This window comes from Halictus rubicundus, chromosome 14 (genome assembly GCF_050948215.1).
Source record: "Halictus rubicundus isolate RS-2024b chromosome 14, iyHalRubi1_principal, whole genome shotgun sequence".
Classification (NCBI taxonomy): domain Eukaryota; kingdom Metazoa; phylum Arthropoda; class Insecta; order Hymenoptera; family Halictidae; genus Halictus; species Halictus rubicundus.
Window position 1 is genome coordinate 3,679,250 of NC_135162.1, and position 24,040 is coordinate 3,703,289.

General features: G+C 34.3%; 1 protein-coding gene across 4 annotated transcripts in view; it reads left to right on the forward strand.

The window, feature by feature from the left end:
• LOC143360924 (uncharacterized) overlaps positions 1–24,040 on the forward strand; it is a 333,702-nt gene that overhangs the window by 192,338 nt on the left and 117,324 nt on the right. For 3 of the 4 annotated variants that reach the window (XR_013083372.1, XM_076800123.1, XM_076800124.1), the window contains exons 6-7: positions 592–737; positions 12,788–12,885. Coding sequence is in view for 3 of the 4 variants with exons in the window: in XM_076800123.1 (XP_076656238.1) it covers positions 592–737; positions 12,788–12,885 (244 nt within the window). In the remaining variant the exon portion in view is untranslated. The remainder of the gene's footprint in view (positions 1–591; positions 738–12,787; positions 12,886–24,040) is intronic. The other variant, XM_076800125.1, reaches the window with a different exon arrangement.

A 24,040-nucleotide genomic window follows, 5' to 3' on the forward strand; every position in this document is an offset into this window, starting at 1 on the left:
CTTTCGCATTTATATTGTGATTTTCGATGTTCCCTGCACATGCTGGGTGTACCTAAAGTTGTCTGTTTTTTTCTGTGTCTTCTATTTGTGTTAATATTATCCATCGTTTACGTACAGATTGCAGTTGTCGATATTATAAACAGCTGTAAGAAAGTATTTGCTAATTTTCCCTGTAAATAATGGGTTCTAATAACCAGACTGCGGACTTTATACATTTAAGACAAAAATGAGTGGGTGTAGTTCAACAGGATAAACAGGTTGCAAGAGTTTAATAATATCGACATACTATTTTCAATATACAGGGCGTCCCAAAAATGTTGTATTTCCTTGACAGGAAATTAATATCTGAGGTTATTTGAAGAAACTTTTTCCTTTGAGAAAATATTTTCCGCGGCTTTGAGAAAATGTTTTCCGCATTGTGTATAAAAATGACTAACGCGAAAAATAAATTTTTTCTTAGCTCCTATGCATTGTAATTGATGTATAAACATTTTATTTTGCATAAAGATCCGCAGTCTGCTAATAACTATGAAATAATGTATTTCCGTTATAGTTAGTGGAAAAATCGAAACGCAATGACAAGATGGTTAGTTACAGGGTGGTGGCGGTGGTCGCGGGAAATAGTGAAGCGATAACGTTGAGCGGACTCAAAGCTGACACGCAGTACCAACTGACCGTCACTGCCACCAGAGCTGGCGTAAAACATCGAAGTCGACCAATCGTCTTCCGTACATTAGGTAAGTTTTATATTAACAACTTCATCTCGTCAAGGTTTTCTTTTTTTATCAAATTTTATACGGGAGATTGGTGAGGATAATACTATCACTGGCAAAAATTGTTCGATCATACAAATCAAGTGTCCGTCATTGTAATTATTCATATTTTCAATGTAGAAAATCGATCAAGGCAAATGCAATGATAAAACTCGTCGCATATAAAGAAAATATTTATATAAAAATGAACCTGTTTGCTTTTTCATGATATATAAAATACCAAATCAGACGCGGATTTAAGGAAGGGTTTAATATTTTTGTTAACGTTTATCGTCAGAATAATTATAATATCGTTAAAAATATTCAAAAGATTTTTTTTGTTTCTGAAACCTCTGTGGAGGTTTATTTCTACTTATATAGGTGTCAGGAGGTTGACAGGAGGTTTGAACTAAAAAATATCGAATAATACATGTTAGAAAATATTTTTTGTTTAATTTGTTAGTTAGTTATTTTTATAAATTTTTATGTAGTTGTTGAATCAGTTGCTTTCCTTATTAAAACCATTATATAATCATTGGAATTTCAAATCTTATAGTTTTCTTATATATAATGTAATTATGTTATTAGAATTTTTGATAAAATGTACAGGTATATAAGTTATTAAATAAGGTATCTAACGTTACTAATATATATTGCGAGCAAAAGTAATATTAATATTTTATTTAATTGATAAAATAAGAAGTATATTAATTAATCTTACCATTATGTTGTTGAAGAAGTAGGTAGAAGCGGCTTTTATTTTCTTTATCTAGACTTAATTGTTTGATTTTCTTCTTGTAATAACACCTTGTGCGATGTTAATAACAATTTGTGAAATGTATCTTCATTTGTAGCGATTCTAGAAATTTTCCGAGTACTTTTGGTCCTAATTTTTTAACAATCTTTATGTCTTGTTTCTTGAGCCTCTTCAGATAATTGGCCAATTTGAAATAGTGCGTGCTGTATTATCTCCTTTCCATGAATTAATAATTTATGAATGCAGGCTGGCATATAATACCACCCGTAGTAGTTAATAACATATTTTGCTGTGTTTTGTGCGTATTGTTCAAATTTATCCGTGTCTATTTCATAAGGCGAGGAAATTGGTTGAAGTATTACATGAAATTTTTTTATTAATACAACATCAACTCCTGTTATTTCTGACGAAAGTTCTGAGTTGGAAAAAAATCGTCTTGCGGTATTTCCGTCATTTGATAAACCCCAGCCTTCTTTGACAAAGTCAACTAATAATTCTTTCGTATGTATATGATATATATATATATATATACAACAGTTATTTACAATGTTGAAAGTTCTGGGGTTGCCTCGCGCTTCACAACGCCAACGCGCGGCGACCGTACTCGCCGCAACATTGTCAGCTTTAAACAACTATAAATTTTAACGTAGGACGAAGTAGGAAATGATTCTTGTACGATTATTTAAAGGAAGTTGTATCGAAAATTTACGCGTCGAAGACGATAGCGAGCCCGATAATTTGGGCCCTCGAACGGCGCGTTACACGCGGTTTTCCTGACAAATTCCGGAGACACATCCTTATATTATACGTAAATTACACATACACAGGCTCATGAAAGTATTCGAACGATGATATATTCCTAATTGAATATCGTATGTGTTGTGTATGGGGAATATGTGTGGATACCGTGTATAAATTTCATATAACACATATCGGAGTTAGAAAGCCTTTATTAGACTTAATAACACATCGTAGGTCACAAAAGTATTCGAACTCTAAGGGCAATCGTCGTATTAATAACCTTCTTAAGCAGCGGCGAATGTAAACAAACATTGCTCAGTTCATACGCACTTAGTTTAAGAGAAATATTGTTCAAAACTATGAATGAAATTGCAAAACTTATAGATAGAAGTAAGTCCACAGTTCACTATATACTTAAAAAGTTTAATTAACGAGGAAACCGTTGCGACAATTTCAAAATATTTTTTATACTGTACAGTCTGTTGTGTCCCTTTCAATTAGGAATATGTCATCGTTCGAATACTTTCCTGAGCCTGTGCATATTGTAAAAACGAGAATAGTAGTTATCTTTTTTAAAAGGAAAGATCCAAATTAGGAAGAGGATCATTCCATGTGAATTAGATCATCTTTTTCATCATCATCACCACAACACAATTTATATCACAGTTATTGTTAAAGATAAAAATATTTTCTTTGTTTTAATTATCATCAAAAAAGACTGCTCTGCTTAAATAATTTATCATTTTATATTCGAATGTAATTTCTTAGTGTAATTCATCATTTTATTGATATATTTAGAAAATATTATTAACTCTTATACCATATTTGTTTTTTATATGTACAGTACTATTTTGCATATTTAATATACGCTCAAATTGTTGGGTTGTTTGTAACGATTGAGTTTAGTATGAATGAGTTTGAACAGTGTGGAGTGAGTGTGAAGTGTGACAGTTGGCAGCGCTGGAAACATATAGGTTAGGATCGCCGCGTAGGAAAGATATTGTGTGTGACAAATGAATATAGAGCGTATCGAGTGTTGCATTTATATATCATTTACAGTATTGTTATTAAACTAGTTATACACTGACTTGTGTGTTTCATAATTATTGAACTCGTTTCAAAAATCATATTCACGATTTTGATAGAATATTGTCTGCCAGCGGTAGTATTACGTTGTCGCATATGAAATGTCTGATAAAATACTATTATAGTCTACAGGTTTATTATATGTACGTATATCATTTCAAGACACAGAGCTATCTTTAAGGTCCTATTTTCAGTTTTTATGTAAATGTCTAATTTTAGTGTTACATAAATTTTAACTGAACGTACAATCAATGAGCATTATGCGATATTTGGTCAAAACGTGGTGATTAATCAACGTCGCTGGTAAAAAAAGACTACACAATAGAGCTGACAATCTTGTAAAAATGAAAAACGTGAATAACCAAAAAATTCAATTTTTACCGTGATACAGAAAGAGCCTTACAGACATGGGCCACTGGAGTTCATTTTCTTTAGTCAGTATTTTTTATTTCTACAACTGTGTTTTAAAAACTGGGTTATTCGAATTAAATTCTAAAATTCGGAAACTGTCTTTTAGATTTCAAATCACCTCGTGTTACTAGATTAAGTAGTCTTTCAAGTAGGCACTTCATTTTTTCTCTGAAGTCATCTTCTGTAAAGAAAAATATTAAATGAAATAAACTTGTATAATTTAGACGTATTTTGCAGAAAGAGTTACTTTACTTTGTTTCACGTTTCGTATAGAGATTATACTTTAATACCTTTGTTAGATCCACAAATATGTTTAGAGATAAGTAAAACTATGTGTTTTAATAATGTCTTGTTTTCTTGTAAAAAATTAAAGACCAATTTTTGTAAAATACCGGAACGTGAAAGCCGGTTTCTTTAAAACTCAGTTTATGCATAAACCGTAGTTAGGCGAGTGCAGAGTACATATTAGCAAAACTGATTCACGTAATCAATAAGTATGGTAACACACGTTATCGTTGAAAGATGGAAACTACCGATTTCCTAGTATTTCACAGTACTCCGAGCCGACACAGCTTTTTTATCAGTTGATCTTTTATGGCAGTTTAACATGGCTAAAACAAAGTCTTTTTGTGGGTGTCACAAAATTATATGTCACGGACACCATAGCGTGATTCTACACCTATGATCTGGTGGAAATTGACATAAAAAACTCTCCGCAAAATTGACCTTGACCTTGAAAATCAAGGTAAAAAAAAACAAAAATTTTTTGTTTAATCGTGTTCTACTGGTCATGAGGATCAACTTTGTGAAAGAAACCATGGGTCGCATCTCAACCGTTCTCTTAAAAAATGATGTTGCATTTCTTATAATTTTTGCAGCTTCTTTATTTGTAAATTTTTTACATCCAGTGCCAGTATATAAGTAAATAGCGTACTAATTATGCGTTAGCTCGGGAAATATAACGAAATGCTTCGCCGTGTTCAAGCACTTTATCCAAGTAATTATGCTGCTCGACGAAGTTTCTGTTCTTGGGTGCTACGCAAATTGGAAAATGAACAACACTTTCTAGAACGCGTGTTATTTTCCGACGAATGTAGTTTCTCAAGTAGTAGCATCCTTAATCAACAAAATGCCAGAATTTGGGCTTATAGAAATCCACACGCAATGGTTCAAATGCTGCATTCGTCGAAAAATAACACACGTTCTAGAAAGTGTTGTTCATTTTCCAATTTGCGTAGCACCCAAGAACAAAAACTTCGTCGAGCAGCATAATCATTTGGATAAAGTGCTTGAACACAGCGAATCTTATACGGTCGTAAACCTTCTCTTCGAATTATTCGTCGCACCGTCTCATGACTCAATCCTACTCGTCGAGCTATATTGCGTAAACCCATTAGTGGAAACGCTCGAAAAAGAGCGATGACTTGTTCCTCTTTACGCCAATGACTGCGGGGTCGTCCTGCCCCTCGATGAGGATTGAGATTCCGCAATATAATTTCTTAGTCACCAAATTGTTGATCTAGTTGTTAAAAATCGCGTCGATCTGGAATTTCTGCTGGACGTAATCGCCTTCCATTAATACGCACTACATTTCTATATATTTCCCGAGCTAACACGTAGTTCCCTGCTGCTTCGTCAATAGCACGTAACATGTGCCGTAAATTTAAATATTTTCTGGAAGGCATGTTTCTCAATCGCTTGCTTACGATAGACTAAATCGTCAATATTAGCCGCGATAATGAATCGCGTGAAAAACTATCAGCTACATGGTCGTAGTCGTCTCAATCAAAATATTTCGCATGACAACATTCGGCGGGTACCATCAGTAAGCTATCTCGTTGGGTATGAAATTATCAGAATCATGATACTCCTATTTCCCTAACTACAGAATGAAAGAAAGAAGCTGCAAAAATTATAAGAAATGCAACATCATTTTTTAAGAGAACGGTTGAGATGCGACCCATGGTTTCTTTCACACAGTTGATCCTTACGACCAGTAGAACACGATTAAACAAAAAATGTTTGTTTTTTTGACCTTGATTTTCAAGGTTGTCAATTTTGCGGAGAGTTTTTTATGTCAATTTCAACCACATCATAGGTGCAGACTCACGCTATGGTGTCTGTGACATATAATTTTGTGACACCCTGTACGTAACTCCTTTAGAATTTATTACACTCTCAACAGAACGCGTTGGTACGATAAAAAGTGTGCCAGAAATTTTGATTGTTCTAAACAATTTTCCATGGTGGTTATTTTATAAGTATAGAAGCAGTACTAAATCTATTTAAAATCACTACTTTTGAGACACTTTGTAGCTGTGCCAGAGATGATTACTAGACAAATTATGACAAGTGGTTGGAACACGTTGGTTATGTTTATGACACATATAAATAGTTGCACACTATTTTGCTCAATACATGTATAAAATAAGACGAGATTCTTATGTTGAAAGTGATCTTTTGTTATTTATTCACTATTGCAAGTTGCAGTAAGTAGAAATTTACCTATTAAATTCAATTGATAGTTACGTCTTAAAAACAATTACGTCTTTCAAACGTAAAACTCTCAGTATCCAGGAACACAAAATATATGAACCTATTCTTTAGGCTAGATGTGTACAGTTTTCCTTCGATATAAGGGTCTCTTTATACTTGCCGGAGCCGGCGTTAGTATGAATACTACCGCGTTTTCCTGCTTCATGTTAGCCGGGACCGTCGCTGGCAACCTGAGAAGGCGCTCGAGATGCTCGCAACAAAAGCTAAGACCCGCACACAGCGGGGGTTCGCTACCTAACTCCCGAACAGTTTACTCCCCTCTACACCCCGGGGATGCCTATGCATCCGCTGAGAGCTGGGCAAGCCGTTGGGCATCCGTTTTCGGCCGCCCGACACGGGTCGCCGGCACCGGCGGCCGCCAACTGGCAGAGGCCGCGTGGCATCGGCCGCCGGTGCCACCACAGCATCCGCACACAATCCATGTTCGAAGTAGAGAAAAGAATATTGTTCATCTGAGTTGTAATGTTAAGAAGTAATGGTTCAAACTATAATCTAATTTAACGATGGAACGATGAAAATCAGCTTCACAAATCAATTTTAGCATAGTTAAATTATATCTTATATCTTATAAGTGATTATATAAGTCAAAACTCCGGAGAACAAGTTTAAAATGATTAGAATTCATTGGTTTGCAAGGTGTGTTCGAAAGCTGGTGGAAATAGTGGAAAATTGGAAAAGTGGAAATATACGTATAACATTTGGTTCGCAAGCATCTACGGTTGTAAATCTTAGTACGCTAACGGTGTACAAGGTTCCGCATGTGCTGCATTCGGCTGGCTTAAAAATTACGAAAGTGCTGGGTACAATCGGAAGGATTTTTGATTTATGACGTCCATGGTCGGTAGGTCGTCGACAGGGATTTTCATACCTGGCCTTGGTCGCGTGCTTGTCGCGTCGTACGTAAGGTCTTACGACGCAACCCAAAAAAAACCATTTTAATGTCGCCATTCTTTCAGTGCCACCATTTTTGGGGAGTCTATCGTTAGATCTGCCTATGCTCATCTCCGCCGCGCCCGCAGACCCAGTAGCTTGGCTTCGACGTCACACGCTACATAGTATATGTGACCGCTGTAGCCAATATCTCGACTATAGCCGAAAGTACGTGTGAAACGAGGCCTGTCCCTTGCACTCTGATCCAATCGGCCGCGCATTCGTACCTATGCTCTGACCAACGAGACCGAGGCAATGAAGCACCCAGCGTGCGTCCTTTGCTAATTGTCTTGCAAGGGTAACTTCAACTCTGTCGCACTCGAGCGCTTATGTTTACGTCTACTGTCTCGTCTCATTGGACAAGATATAGATACGCCATCGCATTCCTGCCCGGGAACCTTGCATCTAATCATCTTTAAGTCATTATGGACAAGAATTCAGAAGTTTTCCATGTACATTTTTTCGTGTCGTAAGACAAAACGATGCAATTTATGTGGAATTAATTCTTCTTATTCTACAAATTATCATGTGATTGAGTCCTGAGGATTTCTTCCACTTTCACTTGGACCACAACATATTTCAATGTCATCAAAATTCGAGACATAGTCCCCCAAAAATGATCGAATTCACAAGGCATGATCCCCTTCCTAACGTGGATACTTCCTTTAAAAAAAACAACTATTCTCGTTTTTACAATATATGTACAATTTAGGTTAATATATAAGGATGTGTGATGCTGTTTCACGAAGAGGCAGGTACGGTTCCTATTTCCATAATGTTGTAGAGGAGGGATACCGATAGTTTACCTAAGGAGCTGTAGAGCCCCGAGAAACCTTTTTTTTTTTTTGTGCCACGCACAGCAGGGAACTGTCAACGCGGTCTCGAAAGGCCATCTGGTAATGATCAGCCGCTTGCTCGGCCGACGGGCAACGGCGGCCGGTGGGATCGCTCTAACGCCGGGACGGCGGCGCCCGTTTTACGACAGATAATCGGTAACACGGCATTTGGACCTATAGTCCCTACGTAAAACCCTCCGGTCCCGGCAAGTATAAAGAGACCCTTAGGGTCAAACTCGTCAATGTATTTTTCGCAACACGAAAATCTCTATTCCCTCTTCTTCTTTTGAAGTTGTTCGCTCGATGCCGCTTTTAGTGCCAGAACGAGAGGGTATGTCATACACAGTGTCACCAGATCAAGACTTGTTCCCCTACTCCAATTTCCCCTTTTACCGCGCTATTCACCACGCTTCCGTTGCGGCCGAGTCACGTGACGCGTTTCGTCTCCGTCGTGCATGTGTCACAATGTCTCATGACTAGACTGCGGATCTTTATGCAAAATAAAATTTTTATGCATCCATTACAAGATACAGGAGCTAAGTGAATATTTATTTCCCTCATTAATAATCGTAATATGTTAATAATAATAATATATCGATATCCCCGAATTCTTTGAACCTTTTCACTGTTTTAAATTGCACCTACTCATTTTTGTCATAAATATATACAATCCGCAGTCTAATCCGATACTGGCAGAGAAAGGATAACTTGTTTCCCTCCATTCAAGTCAATTCCCCTGATCTGGCGGCTCTGACGTCATATCGCTGCTCGGCGTATGACTTTATGGGACCCATAAACTCTCAGCCTACTCAAGAACAAGGTCAAATCGAATAGGTGTCCTCATCTGCAATACGTCGAAAGCCGACCCGAGCCGTCGTCTTATATCGAAGGAAAACTTTACTATGTTTTTTCGCCGCAACCTTTGTCACGCAAGGATTCCTCCTCGAGGTGTCATTCCGGTTGGTCGATATTGGAAAATGAAATTTTTTAAATTTCTTGAGAGTAAATGTATGCATAAACAGTTCTTAGTAGCAGAGCTTATGTCGCCATTACTTAGTCATAACTGTATATTTTTATGAAAAATATGCACTTAAAACTTTAAATGCGTTTTGCCCTGAATGTAATTTTTCTATCTGGAATTTTTTATCAATTGTATTTATTACACGATAAAATCTGATTATATTATACACTGGATTAAAAGAATCTGTTCGACCAATCTCTCTGCAACTTTAATATCTTATAGTACGCATCAGTCAGCATTGCACGAACCACGATCAATATTGGAAACTTTATACCTTCTTCCTCAAACTGGTGAACTATTTGAATGAAAGTGATAATTTCAATGCTCTATTAGTCTGCTTTTCTTTCATTTATGTAGAGTAGGGGACCCAATTACTGTGGCGTTGTCAATTACTGTGCCTATATTAATTATACTTATTTTTATAGCATAATGTATAGACAGGGGATTATATGCATTTATGACAAAAATGAGTAGGTGAAATTTAAAACAGTAAACATATTAGAGGAATTTAAAGATACTGTTAAATTATTTTCAACCTATTAAACATATTAAGAAACAAAATCTATTTTACTCCAGTTTGTTGTTATTCAGGTAGAACATTTTTGTTTTGCATAAAGATCCGCTGTCTAATGATCAATATTAAAAAAGAGATATATAACATATATATTAACTGACTTTAATGCAAAAAATTTAATATCTCTTTCCTAATATTCATTATGTTTTCGAAATAAGTATAATTAATATAGGCTCAGTAACTGACATCCCCACAGTAATTGGATCTCTTACCCTAATTGATTTTAAATCACACGATAACCAAACTCGTGTGAATGAATTATTTGGAATTTTTTGTTTCTGATAAAATATCTATGCGAAGTACATACTAAGTAGGCTTACGCTTACTTACTTGCATAGTACAATAGAATAACTACCAAAATTAAGTTATTGAAAGGAATTTCATATAATAAAATATAAATTAATAATAAATTAAATTCAATTAAAAATAAATATAAATTTCTTAATAATAAATAAGAAAAATTTGGTTTACTACCAGTTTGATCAAGATTGAGAGAATTCCTCGAGTGTAGGTACTTACTTTTTCGGTCGTCGTGCCAGAAAACCGCATCAAATGTACGCAGTTCTAGCGACATAGCCACAGCTGCGAAAAATTTTTAACTTCCTAGAAATCTGCTTGCAGCGCGGCGCACAGTGGTGCCAATGCGGCAAAAAATCCATTTTATAAATTTTCGATTTTTATTAAAAAAAATTTTTTTGTATAGCCTAATAGTGCGTGCATGATGTGCCAAAGTCAGATTTTTGAAACAAAATTTTTTTACGAAGATATACGCAATAACCATTTCTTCGCTCCTGGGAATTCATCAGTTTTACATCAGTACCATGCGTACATCTCCGTAAAAAAATTTTTTTCAAAAATCTGACTTTGGCACATCGTGCACGCACTATTAGGCTGTACATAAATAATTTTTTTTTATAAAAATCGAAAATTTATAAAATGGATTTTTTGTCGCCGTGGCACCACTGTGCGGCGCGGCGTTCAACAAATTTTCGTGTCATCCTAGTTTATGTGAGATTGTGCGCAGTGCGGAAAAATGCTGTGATGAGCATCTCATTTTTTCGTTCTATCTTCCAGTGCGCAAACACAAGCTGTCGTCATAAAATACAATACATCCTGAAACTGATCGAATACCTGCGCCAAAACACCGCAATGCGTGTTAAAAAACTACAATATGCACCTGGCCTTGAGCCACTATTACAATCGCCGACGCTTTCTCTTTTACAGCGGAAGCTAGAGTAATATAATCGTTACATTGCGGAGCTGTATGCGAAATAAAAATTTTCTGTAACGACTGCCAGGAAACAGAACTATGGAATTTATTTCCTTGTTTAATCATTGCTTGAATTGCACGTAACAGAATTCTAAAATTCTTGCAATGTGTTTACTGTTTTATAGTTAACATTTTTATTTTTCCCATAAATGTGTAAAATCTGCAGTTTAATAATTATACATGCCTTAGATCATTTCAAGGAATGAGTAATGTTATTACAGTATGTAGAATTTAGAAATGTTTCGGAAAGGGTGTAGCCAGATAAGGAGGTCAAAAATGTCCCCAAACAAAACTAAATTTGCAATAGGCCATTCGATAGTTTATAAAAAAAAAAAAAAAAAAACACCTTGTGACAATTTTCAACCCTATACGTCGACATGGGGGTAATAATAGGGTGACAAAGAAAATTAGATTTTTCCGTAATTTCTCTTATCCTCTTCAATTGAAAATTCTGAAATAATTAGGCATATTTTAGCTATTAGCTTCGAAACCGAATTTTAGAAAATAAAAAAATGTTGAAATGCAGATTTCTTGTAGAAGTTATGATATAGTACGCTTATATCTTTACAGTTTTAGCATCTCATTATGGGTGTTAACATATATTTTTTCAGATTTTTCAAAGTGGAGGCACATTGTTAAAAGCAATGTAAAATAATTATAGTTATGAACATACACGGAAATATTGATAATGAACGGTGCATATCCGAGATCAATTCATCATACTAAATTTTCATCTTTATTCGTAGCTTTTTTCTTATAATTATTCCTATTATAAAGAATAAAAAATTGGATAAAGTATAATCGCTCTTCAAATCGCCTTTAATGGAATATTTTGTAATCCAATTATGTGCAATTGGTTGATTAAGTACACATATGTACAATTTCATTTCAACGTTTAACAGTATTTTAATTAGACCGATATAAGAAAGTGAAAGTTATTCAAAAGAGTTGAGAGAAAATGAAATTATACATGAACATATTAAATTGATACAAATTTTCTAAACAATTCTTTTAAATTTTCAGTTCATATGGTTAAATATTAATGTTATACGACCTTTATTTTCTTAACGTTTTAATAGTCTTTTCTAAACAATTAATTACATTAAATGATAAAGTTTTTAATAATTTTAATAAATTGATCATTTTTTTTGTAATTAATAAATTAAATACAACGTAATTAGAATACATCTCCTTTTGTACCATTAAAAAAATCTCCACCAAATGTAAGTGCAGTAATATATTAGATACTTATTTTTAACTTTTATAAATAACTTTCGCATCATGGCATAAATATATATAATATATAGTTTTATTTTGTTAGTGAATGTTCGTAATGGTCTCACACCGATACACGTTCGGCAGTGGATCAAAGAATATTTTTTAGCTGATAATTGTCTCTGGCTAGACTCGTGTTTTGGACAATTATCGAGTAGACACTATACTGTTATTTATATGTTGTGACTTGATTCGGGTGGTTTTCCAGGGTTAGAAAATACACTTGAATCGCTGTATGAGTATTATTAATTATTAGACTGCGGATTTTATGCATTTATAATAAAAATGTGTAGGTAAAATTTAAAACAGTACAGAAGTTTAAAAAATTTAAGAATATGGTTCTATTATTTTCTACTGGTCAAAATGATTAAATAAGGGAAGATATTTTTATCTAGCTCCTGTTTCATGTAGAAAATTTCTGATGCAGAAAATTTGTGTTTTGCATAAACATCTTTGCAAGACACCTACATTTGCGTGTTGTGTCTCTTTTCAAAATAAATGAAACGTTGACATTAATTATGTTGGGTATTTAACAGGACAGATAATTCATGCGAAAATGAAATGGTTAAATGTTTTAGAGCCGCCGCGAACATCCCCCCAGCAGGATGCAGCGGTAACTGGCGGCCCTCTTCCTCCTCCCCCGCCATCTTCTCAGCAACCACAGCCTTACATACAAGTAAGTTGAAACATATTAAGTAACAAATACTTGGAAAATTAGTTTTCATTAACCAATTCTGTTGTTATCAAATTAGAATTTCACTTTAGTATAGTACCTGTCTATGATGCAACTAAGAAGTGAAGTCAGCCGATTCAAAACCTTCAATTTTGATAAGACTTTGTATAAATATACATACAGGGTGGTCTACAATTTAGTTCCGATGATATTAGAGGCACTTCCGCTAGTCTGACAAAGAAATGTTTCGAAAAAAAGTTAATCATTTTGTAATAGTCTACAAATTACTCCTTTAGAAATTAGAAAAAAAGTTTTATTTCAATGGAAAGTTAATTAATATACAGGGTGTCTCATCCAGATATTATCATCGTGATTTACATCAGTATTGTTATTCACAGCGATAAATGTTTTTATGGAGATTAAATGGTTTCAAGAGACGCACATACTGGTGTTACTAGTTTTTTTGTAGGTAGACGCCTCAATGACTTATGAATACTCATTGAGAGTATATTTCTTTATGCACCAATCAATGCAATTTTTTATTCTCCATGAAAAAGTATTAACCTATGCATGTCGAAAAGTGATTAGCTTAGGAGATAGTTGAATATTGTGTTGCACAAGATGGAATGCAACTTTCCTTAGAAAATGAAAGGATATTTCATTATTTCTTCAAGTCGCTATTTAATATCAATTTTTTAGTTCGAAGTCAACTGAAGATTATAGTATAGTAGATCATTGATTCGTCTTAAAAGCGTTTACAAAACAATACATTCGGATACGCATAATGCCATTTCAAGTCAAGGTGACCTTGACTTTTCATTGAAATGAAATTTTTTTAAGTCCATAATGTTGCAATCCGTACACCATTGAAAACTGAGTAACTTTAGTCGAAATTTTAATCGTTTTATAATTCAAGAAGAAATTTTCTTAGATGTTAATAGCACAACTAGTTCAAGAGCTTCTGTTCGTCACATTACTTTATCTATACTTGTCATGCACAAGGTCAACTAGCGGCTAATTAAGACAGAAGTTCGTATTAAACGTACATTAATACCACAATGAAACATTCCGCAATAACGTTATAACTAATTGTACACGTTTAGAGGCAATAGCGTGGTATCGATCCTTGTTTTCAACATTTTTATATTGGAATAATGTAGACCACAAACACTCTGAAACTATATACTATAATCGCAGAGGTCACTTCGTGCGTTTCAAATACTACGGCGCCATATAATTTATTAAACACTGTTAGAACTCCATCTCAGAGCTATTATACTACACCTGTTTCATTCTCACATACGAAGCAAGTGAAATTACTCGCGAACTGTTTGTTATACGCAGAATGATTCAAACAGAAGTGGTATGGTATCAAAGCGGACTTACAGTGAAGGAATCTCCTTATTACTAGTTGTTCGTTTTATTGAATTACACTGTCCAACACCAAAAAAATTTTGCAATACCTGTTGGGTGATTCTTATACACTTTGTCATCCTAAAACCGAATCTGAAAGTAGAATCGCTCCATCACGCAACGTTTTCGAAAAATTTTGGTTTTTGTAAAAATGCCCGATTTTGATACGAAACGACGTGTTACGCAAAAACTAAACACGCGAGAAAGTTCAAATTTGAGTCAAGATATAGAGGGGACTCTCCTCTACATATTCATATAGTCAATTATATTTTTGTGTACTTCCTAATAGTTGTAAATGGTTGTTAAAGTTTGAAAATGTGCCGACGCGATTACTTTGTACGCTCTATTTTTGTATTTATGTGAAAAATCCTTCATCTAGCAGGAATTTGCTATACAGGAATGCATTCTACAGACATTTCTGGTAAAGAAACCATTCACGAAAAGTATTTGGTTCCCTTAATGTACGAGAAGGATCAGAAAATGTTAATTGACAGCGTGTGCGCGACGCGTTCGCGCCAGACGGCCATTGCAGCCTTTTCGCGAGTCGCCAGGGCCGTCGCTATGCGTAGTCGACGTTGGTACCACTCAAGTATGTCTTTGCTTACTATGCTTAATTAAATACATTTTTTTTGTCTTTTTGGGTGCCAATCATTACAAAAGATTATAAAAATACGAGTTATATTCACATTTCATTGTGGAAATGCTTAATAAAGAAAATTGACCGCAGCAATTTTATTTTCAGTAATTGTTGTCTTATCTTTATAATTGTAATACCAATGGACATTCAAGATTCTTCCGATTAAAATAAGTCCAAACACTATGTAAATGGGACAATTTTTTTCGATTTTATTGATCGAAGTACATAATTAAGACATAGATCGCTCTATATTAAATCGATAAAATCTCGCGGAAGTGTATAAATCAGCCGGACTGTTTTTGTTATATTCATGACGAAATTATTTTAAAATCAAAACAAGGAATACAATTCCAGCATTAATCTTTCATCAAGATATTTCAACAATGGAAAAACGTTACAAAGGAAAAGACTTATGTGCGGATGCTTGCTGATTACTGCTGGACACTTATTATTGAAAATCGGGATACCAGGAACAAACGTCAAGCAAGGCGGAAACATTTTTAATTTGTTTACAGCAGAAATAGGTAAGTTTTTGTATTCAATTTTCTTTATTAAGCATTTCCATATGAAATGTGAATATAACTCGTATTTTTATAATCTTTTGTAATGATTGGCACCCAAAAAGACAAAAAAAAAATGTATTTAATTAAGCATAGTAAGCAAAGACATACTTGAGTGGTACCAACGTCGACTACGCATAGCGACGGCCCTGGCGAGTCGCGAAAAGGCTGCAATGGCCGTCTGGCGCGAACGCGTCGCGCACACGCTGTCAATTAACATTTTCTGATCCTTCTCGTACATTAAGGGAACCAAATACTTTTCGTGAATGGTTTCTTTACCAGAAATGTCTGTAGAATGCATTCCTGTATAGTAAATTCCTGCTAGATAAAGGATTTTTCACATAAATACAAAAATAGAGCGTACAAAGTACCCGCGTCGGCACATTTTCAAACTTTAACAACCATTTACAACTATTAGGAAGTACGTAAAAATATAATTGACTATATGAATATGTAGAGGAGAGTCCCCTCTATCTCTTGACTCAAATTTGAACTTTCTCGCGTATTTAGTTTTTGCGTAACACGTCGTTTCGTATCAAAATCGGGCATTTTTACAAAAACCAAAATTTTTCGAAAACGTTGCGTGATGGAGCAATTCTACTTTCAGATTCGGTTTTAGGATGACAAAGTGTATAAAAATCACCCAACAGGTATTGCAAAACTCGAAAAAAGTTTAATTTTGTTGGACAGTGTTATAAGACTTACCTTGAGATTGAGATATTTTGTTACTAATATCCGTAACATACTAAAAATTAAAGCGGCAATAATTTTTATTACGAAATTTACTATTCTAATACGTATACAGTGAATTCTTGATATATATCAACAAAACGGGTCTTGCCAGCGATGTGTATCGTCCAAGAGCAGAGTTGTGCAGAATTACGATTGAATTACAACAGGATTATAATTACAAAGTAATTGAATGACATTGTAATACAGTCATATTGTAATTTATAATTCAGATCTTTATTCAATTAAATTACAATGTAATTCGTAATTGCAATTGGAGTACAATTGTAAAATACTTTGTAATTAATTTACATAAAATAGCGTTACGTATTATGAACGAGGACGAGGAATAGAAAATAGGCCGCATAGACAGCAAACAAGTATATGAAAGAAAAACATAAAAATATGTGTATTGCACTTCTTCAAAGTTCTGGGCTATAATTTGGAGAGCTGTATTTTAATTATATTGCATTTCAATTACACATCTGATTAAAAGAATTAGTAATTGAATTAATTGAAAAGTTTGAATAATGTAATTCAGTTACGGCGTAGTTGAATTACTATATAAATGAAATACTATGTGATTCAATTGTGTAATTGAATTACAATGCAATTGAATTAGCACAACTCTGTCCAGGAGACATCCTTTGATCCACGCCAAACGTAGAAAAGGACAGCGAAGCTCGAGTGGCCTCGGTCGCCGAGGAGTGTAGCATAATACGGGTCGGGCATATCGGTGTGAAAGCAGGAGACCACTACTAATCCAATAACAAAACTTCTTTATTTTTCATTATTTTTTTATGGGACTTTCACCAATATATTTTTTACCTAATGAAATACCTAATATATTTTACCTCATGAAAATGATGCTAAATATGGTATAATATTGATATTTACTTGTGTAATGAACGATGAACGTTACTTCCCATTACAATTGTATTAACGGAAAATTAGTGTAAATATGATCTGAATGATATCGTGTTTGGTATCATTTTAATTAGAAAAATTCCACAAATATATTGGAGAAAGTTTCATAAAAAAATAATTAATAATAAAAAAATTCAATTTTTGATTTAAAGGCCTGAGCTTACGCGGGCCTTTCTTTCCCATACGCTGTTTATTACACAAGGAAATATCATCGGAATTACATCATATTTGGCGTCATTTTCATTATAAAAATGCCATGAATATGTTTGTGAAAGTCCCATACAAAAATAATGAAAAATAAAGAAATTTTGTTATTGGATTAATAGTGGTCTCCTGGTCTCACACCGACATGCCCGAATGGTATTATTTTTACAGGCGTCCGAGGCCTCTCAAGCTTCATGGCCCCTCACGAGGTATACCCCGCGGTAGTGCGGATAGTTCCGCGACGTTTATCAGCCAGGCATTAGCGACATATATAGAGAAATCACTGTATTAATCGAATGAATTAATTCGTGGCTCTCAGAATAAGTCAACTGTAACATTGTTTTGAGTCCACGTCTTTCAACCACCATATTCAAGATTGATTAACTACATGTAAGATAGAGAAAATCCATAGAAAGTGATAGCACTTATTTTGGAGGGTGTAATGTATTTTAATTGTGCACACCTATTAATACGTTAACTGCTCTATCAACCATATACAATGAATGACACTGTTATTAATGCAGACTTATAAATGAATTTTTATAACAAAAAACACATTTTAAACACATTGTATAATAAATCACTATCAGAGCCACTATCAACAATCAAAAAATTGATAAAGTAGGGCAGTTAAAGTGGAAAACTTCACGGTGCTGTGTAGTTACGCTGATTCGATTTACATATCCAGTGATGCGAATGCATCTCGAAATTTTCATTTGATTGTCCAGTCGACATTTTTTGGAATCTTTTATTTAATACAAATTCAGTTTATGTTATTGTTATTCACATTTTCTTCTTTACGTAATTCGTATTGTTTGTGCTTTAAGAAATGATAATAGTTTGAAAGTTGGATATTTAGACACATCGACTGGCAGTCGCGAGCCCATGTTGACAGTTACAGCAGAGACCTTTGCGACAGTTATGGTAGAGATGTTTGTGACAGTTACGGAATACTGTACCTATAATTTTATAGGCGAAACGTCGACAGGACGAAGATAAAATTGATGTTTTGGGACCTAATGGTCCCACATCGGCGCCTCTGGGTTTCATGGCTCGAGTACGAGCTCTCCTTTACCTCGTCTTCCGGAGGATTTGCTGGCCAATCAAAAAATCGCCCTTGGGTAGAGTTGAATTTTGTTTCTTCAATCGGGAAAAGGCACCCGGGCCCCCTGGTCCTGAATTATGGTTCTGAAATTTCTAGCGCGTACTCGGCGCGGTACATAAAAATGTTACGAGCCGAGGGCTAGGGCAGTTAATGCGTGGACCAAGGTTTGTTTGCTTACACAGGAATAGGTTGTCGTGGACTAGTCGATGCCTGTTTCATCACCGATTTGCCCACTAGAATAGGAGTGATGAACTAGTCGATGCCTGTTTCATCACCGATTTGCTCATTACTATAGGATGGGTAAGCGGAAGGTATTGGGAAGTCGGCCCTCGTAACATTTAAATAGTATTGATACACCTCGAGCGGTAAAGGTGTATCTACGTGGGAAATACTAGTTACTGGAATTCAAAAGGATGTGGAAATGAGTTTGAAGACTCTCGTATGTTTGACAATAATATAATATAAAAGAAAAAAGGGGTCTACAATTGTGTAGTGTGAAGTACTATCGCGGATACTAAGTTCCGTTGCTCTCGGTTTTTGACGCACTGAGAAGTGCGGGGGTTATGTTAGCTAACTTGCCTTGAATAACGGAGGTTGCGGTTCAAGAATTGATTCGAAAGGGACTATGAACCCGATCTCACGACGCGTATCTTCATGAGCAAACTTGGACCCTTTATATAGTCCGATTTTGTTTAAAAAGAAGGCATTGGGGGTATGGGAAAATCTGGAAGGCATCCCTCCAGATTTTCCCATATGCGTGCACTTTCCCCTAATGGCGTAATTGTTTATCACGGCATATGACCCGGACCTCCTGCAGGGAAAAACATGTGGTTTCAAGAAGGGGGTAAGAGACTCACGTAATCAGAGTCTCCGTACGTAACAAAAACATTAATTCTTATCCAAATTGGAACGTCCGAGGAAGAGCTCTGGCGAGTCTAATGAGCTGCCAAACTGATAGACAGAGGGCGGTTTGGTCTGTTTGAACAAGTCGGTCGGACGTGCAAAGTTTTTCCACGTCACATCGGATAATAAAGAATTCAGATATGATCAGTTCGGTCGCGTTTAGTCTCATTTTAATCAGTTTCTCAACATTGAGTCGTGCAAAATAAATTAAGAAATTCTGTATGATAGAATCTCGATTATCCGAACGTCCGATATAACAATTCTCTATTGTACGAACCCGTTGCATATGAAAATAGTTCAATTTAAGACAATCTGTATACAAAACGGTTTATTGTGTAAATCAGTAAATATTTGGGTCAACAATGTAATCAAGCGACTACGTTATTATCTCAACATTCATGTCTATTTAGCTGTTCGCACAATCGAGATTCTACTGAATTTACAAAAATGAGGATATACAGAGTGTCATCTAACGTTTACACCTCAAATGCCTTAAGGATAAAGTCGAATAGTTCAAGGGGGCTCACACGATGCCATAAAAATATTTGTTTTCATGTTATTTTTTTCTAGAGATTTCAAGATCACCTCCATTTTTTTAAACGGGACCACCCAGTTTTATACACCTATGATGACAGCCTCCTTCATTAGGAATTCAGTGACTATAATTGCTCAAGGTCATTCAAAGTCATAGAGATCACGAGCGAGGCCTGTATATTAACAAAATCACTTAATAAGGCTGGTATACGTATACGTATTTCAATGCAATGAGTTAAGTTCTGTAGAGCAACGAAGGCCGGATAAATCAATTCGATCATTCGAAGCCACTCATGCGAGGCCAGGACATGCGAGTAATTGGAGAAATTGTAACAGGAGGAGACATCCGATAGGGAAGAGAGATTACATTATGGACCCGGAATTTACGATCAAATTCGCACAATGAAATTTCATTGTTATCTTGATAACAAATTTACCAAAAACGTTAAACATATCTGTAGTCGCTCAAAAAAATCCTGACGACTTCCAAGTTGATGTAACTCTTGTAAAAATGGACCACATGACTTAAGTTTTTTTTAAAGAATTTAGAAAAGTTAGTTTACTAAATGACGTGTAAAGAAAATTTCAGGAGAATGTAATTGTTAGGAATTGCGAAAACATATTGTAAATATTGATTTTACAATTTTTTTATCTGAGTTCGTTACAAAAATTTAAGAAATACGTTTTGTAAACCCGTGTCAATTATATATGTATATTCTGAAAATTTTATCAAAATCGGTCCACGTTGCAATGAGCTGCAAATGTTTAAAGATGGTGAAAGTTGCAGTTTTTCATGTTTTTCGACCTCTAACTGTAATAAAGATTCTTACATTTCTTGATGCCAGTCATCTTTTCTGCATCAATAGATTTCGATGAAATTTTTAGAATGTATATAATTGACAAAAATCTACAAAATATACTGTTTAAATTTTCGATATAGACCCATATAAAAGAGTTGTACAAAACAACTTTTAGTAGTTCCTCTGCAATTCCGAGCAATTGCTATATTTCCAAAACTTGTTTTGTATACCGGCTAGTAAACTAATCCTTTCAATATTTCCCAAAAAATTTTCCAGTCATTTGAACTCATTTGACAAAAGTTATTCCGTCTAAAAATGTGTAGGAGACGTTTTTGATCGACTGTATCTTGCAACTATACTTTTTTCAATCGTGAGGACATTTCGAAATTAGTGCGATCGAGATCAGATGCATTTAATTTGCGAATAAATTGTTTATTATTTGTTCTTAATTTGTCAAAAATTGTGTACGATTGTTTATTATTTTTGAATGTAGATTCACATTGGTATGAAATAATAACATGTATTATTATAAAATGTCATTACAATTACATATATCGAATCGATTAGGTCGTTGGTGCGGTAATACAAATTTTCAAGAGAACGGTTCATTTTTTTTTACCTTGGTTCCTCTGAGAGGTTTGTTTCTCTCGATGAGGAGATCACGATACAATCATAACAAAATTTGACCTTGAAAAAGTCGGTCAAGGTTAATTTGGCACTAAACTTTTTTAACAGATATTCGCCGATCCTGCGGTTTAGGATTACGCTGTAACGGTTTTTACACATAATTTCTTAACATCCTGTACACGAGATATCATCGTACGCGCGTCTTTTTAAATTGAATGAAAAAATTATTGAGTCCCTGTGTAACTGCCTGTCTGTAATGACATATAATTTATTTTGTCAAAGTTATTAAATACTGTGCTTGTGTTTCTTCTATGATCAATATTTTTCTTCAATTTACCCTGCAAAACTAATAATTATATCGTTGGATTGAAATTTTAATAATACTAATTTAAAGCATTTTCTTCTTACATTGTCATACTTTCTTTGGTGTAGAAAGGTGTTAACGAAATACCTGTTTTAAGAGAAAATTAAAGTTTACTTTCCATTTCACATAAATATGAAATCGTGCTCACCTTTACCGAATCATATTATATGAATATATGCTTGACCAGATCAATAGTTCATTTAAACATACTCAATTTCTTTACATTATGTTTCAGGTACATTATATTGAAAGATCGAATAAAAATATCGCAGAAGATTGAGAATATACAGTTATAGTTATATAAAGAATATATAGTTTCTTTTTGTTGAAGAATTTTGATGAAAAATACATATTTTTTAACTGTGGAATGAGAATATGGTAATATGGATGTATTAGATGTACAAATTGCCTTTTTTCGTGGATTTGTTGATTACTAACAAATAACCAAAATACATACTTCTGTCAAAAATAATCTTCACCACTTCCTGTGCATTTACTTCATCTTGCAAGCAATTAATAAATCGAAAATGAGGTGGGTGAAAGACTTGAATGTAAGATAAAATAATAATTAATTAATTGCGAGGACCACAAATTAATTTATAATACTCACTCAGTACTAAACAATCGTGATCTAACGATTTTAGAAATTCTTTTAATGGGTTATATTCCAAGTAGTATGTACTCACATTGAACATTATTTCAAGATTATCTTCCAATTAGTAAATATTCGGGTTTAAAGTTCAAACATTGAACCCACATGACATAATGGTTATTTATTTGACTTTCAATTTTCCGTATAATAAGATGAAGTGTTACATGTGCTATTTAAACAATAAACTCGTAGCGACTTTTACCAAACTTTTGTTTGTGTAACAAAGTATCTGGGAGGAATTTTAGATTACTGGATTGAGTGACTCACCCAGTTCGGTCATTTATTTAGTAACCGCAATAACCTCGTTGAAGTGCTAACGGCGAACTTATGAGCCATTAGTAGCACGTGCTACGTATCGCACGCTTCAAATATGTATCAAATGTTTTCCCAATTCCCATAGGTAGTAAGCTACGATGATATTAAATCGATAGGATATTAAAAGGCTAGTCATGCACAGAAAATTTGGGCAAATATTAAACTACCATAAAAATTTGTAGTCTAATTTTACGCAAGAAGGAACCGTACAACTATTACTGATAAAACAAGACACTTTAATAATAAAAGATCGTATTTTCTTAAATTGATTTTTTAAATTGAAACAAATAAATACATATTCATTTATTTAGGGAAATAAATATTTATTTATTTAAGGAAGTAATTAGACGCCCGAAAAAAATTAAAATCGTTTACACAGTGTAATCGAAGTGTTAATATGTTGGTATATGTTTGAAACCATTTCGTTATCACAAACTAATTTGATTGTTTTCGTATGCGACCCAATCGTCTTTTTTACCTGATTTTTATATGTGCTTCAGTCTAATAAATCTTATATGGTTACGTATTAAATTATTTATTAACTTCTCCTTTTACATACTTCGAATGAGTTGGACTTTGTAAATACGTAACAGCTGATACATATGACAACATTTGTCTTATAATTGGGTTTAAATATTTATACAATCAATAATTCACATTAGAGAATTAAATTTTTCCTTTTTAAACTAGTATAATCAGAAAATTATTCATCTTCGTACAAAGCTTTCATGCGCCAAATTTTCGTTTGTTAAACCTCTTTTACTAAACAATGCCGACAAGTTGAAACCTTTGTAACTCAAAAAGTTTTTAACTCTTCCCAAAAATTCGAATTACCACTGCTGGTACGTATCTACATACGCATTCATATATTTCAAAGTTAGTCATAATTATTTACTATTATTGGCCTCAATAGAAATAGACATCGACGAATTCTTGTTTGTGAAACTGCGGTTTGCGATTCCAATGTAACCATTTACCACCTGTCAAACGTGACAATGAAAACACGGTAAACCAATATACACGGTAAACAATTAAATTTCAATGTTTTCCAAAATATTGTTACTGCTAGTAAAATCAACGTAAACGTGGCGTAAATCGAATTGTTTGAAGGAGAACACCTTTGAGACATTTTACACTCGGCTGGGAAGCAAAATGTTCCTCTGGGATTCAAGGGAGACTGGGAGCTGCAATCTACATGACTTACTATGGTCGGTTACAGAAAGCACTATTGCAAAGGTTTCGGGCATCTACTAACGAAAATGTGAAAAGATATTATCATTTTAGAAATATCATTGTGGTTACAGAAATCATATTATTCACTCTTAAATGCTATTATAAAATCATTCCATGCTGACATTAATCGTTTCCTTTATAATAATGCATATGGG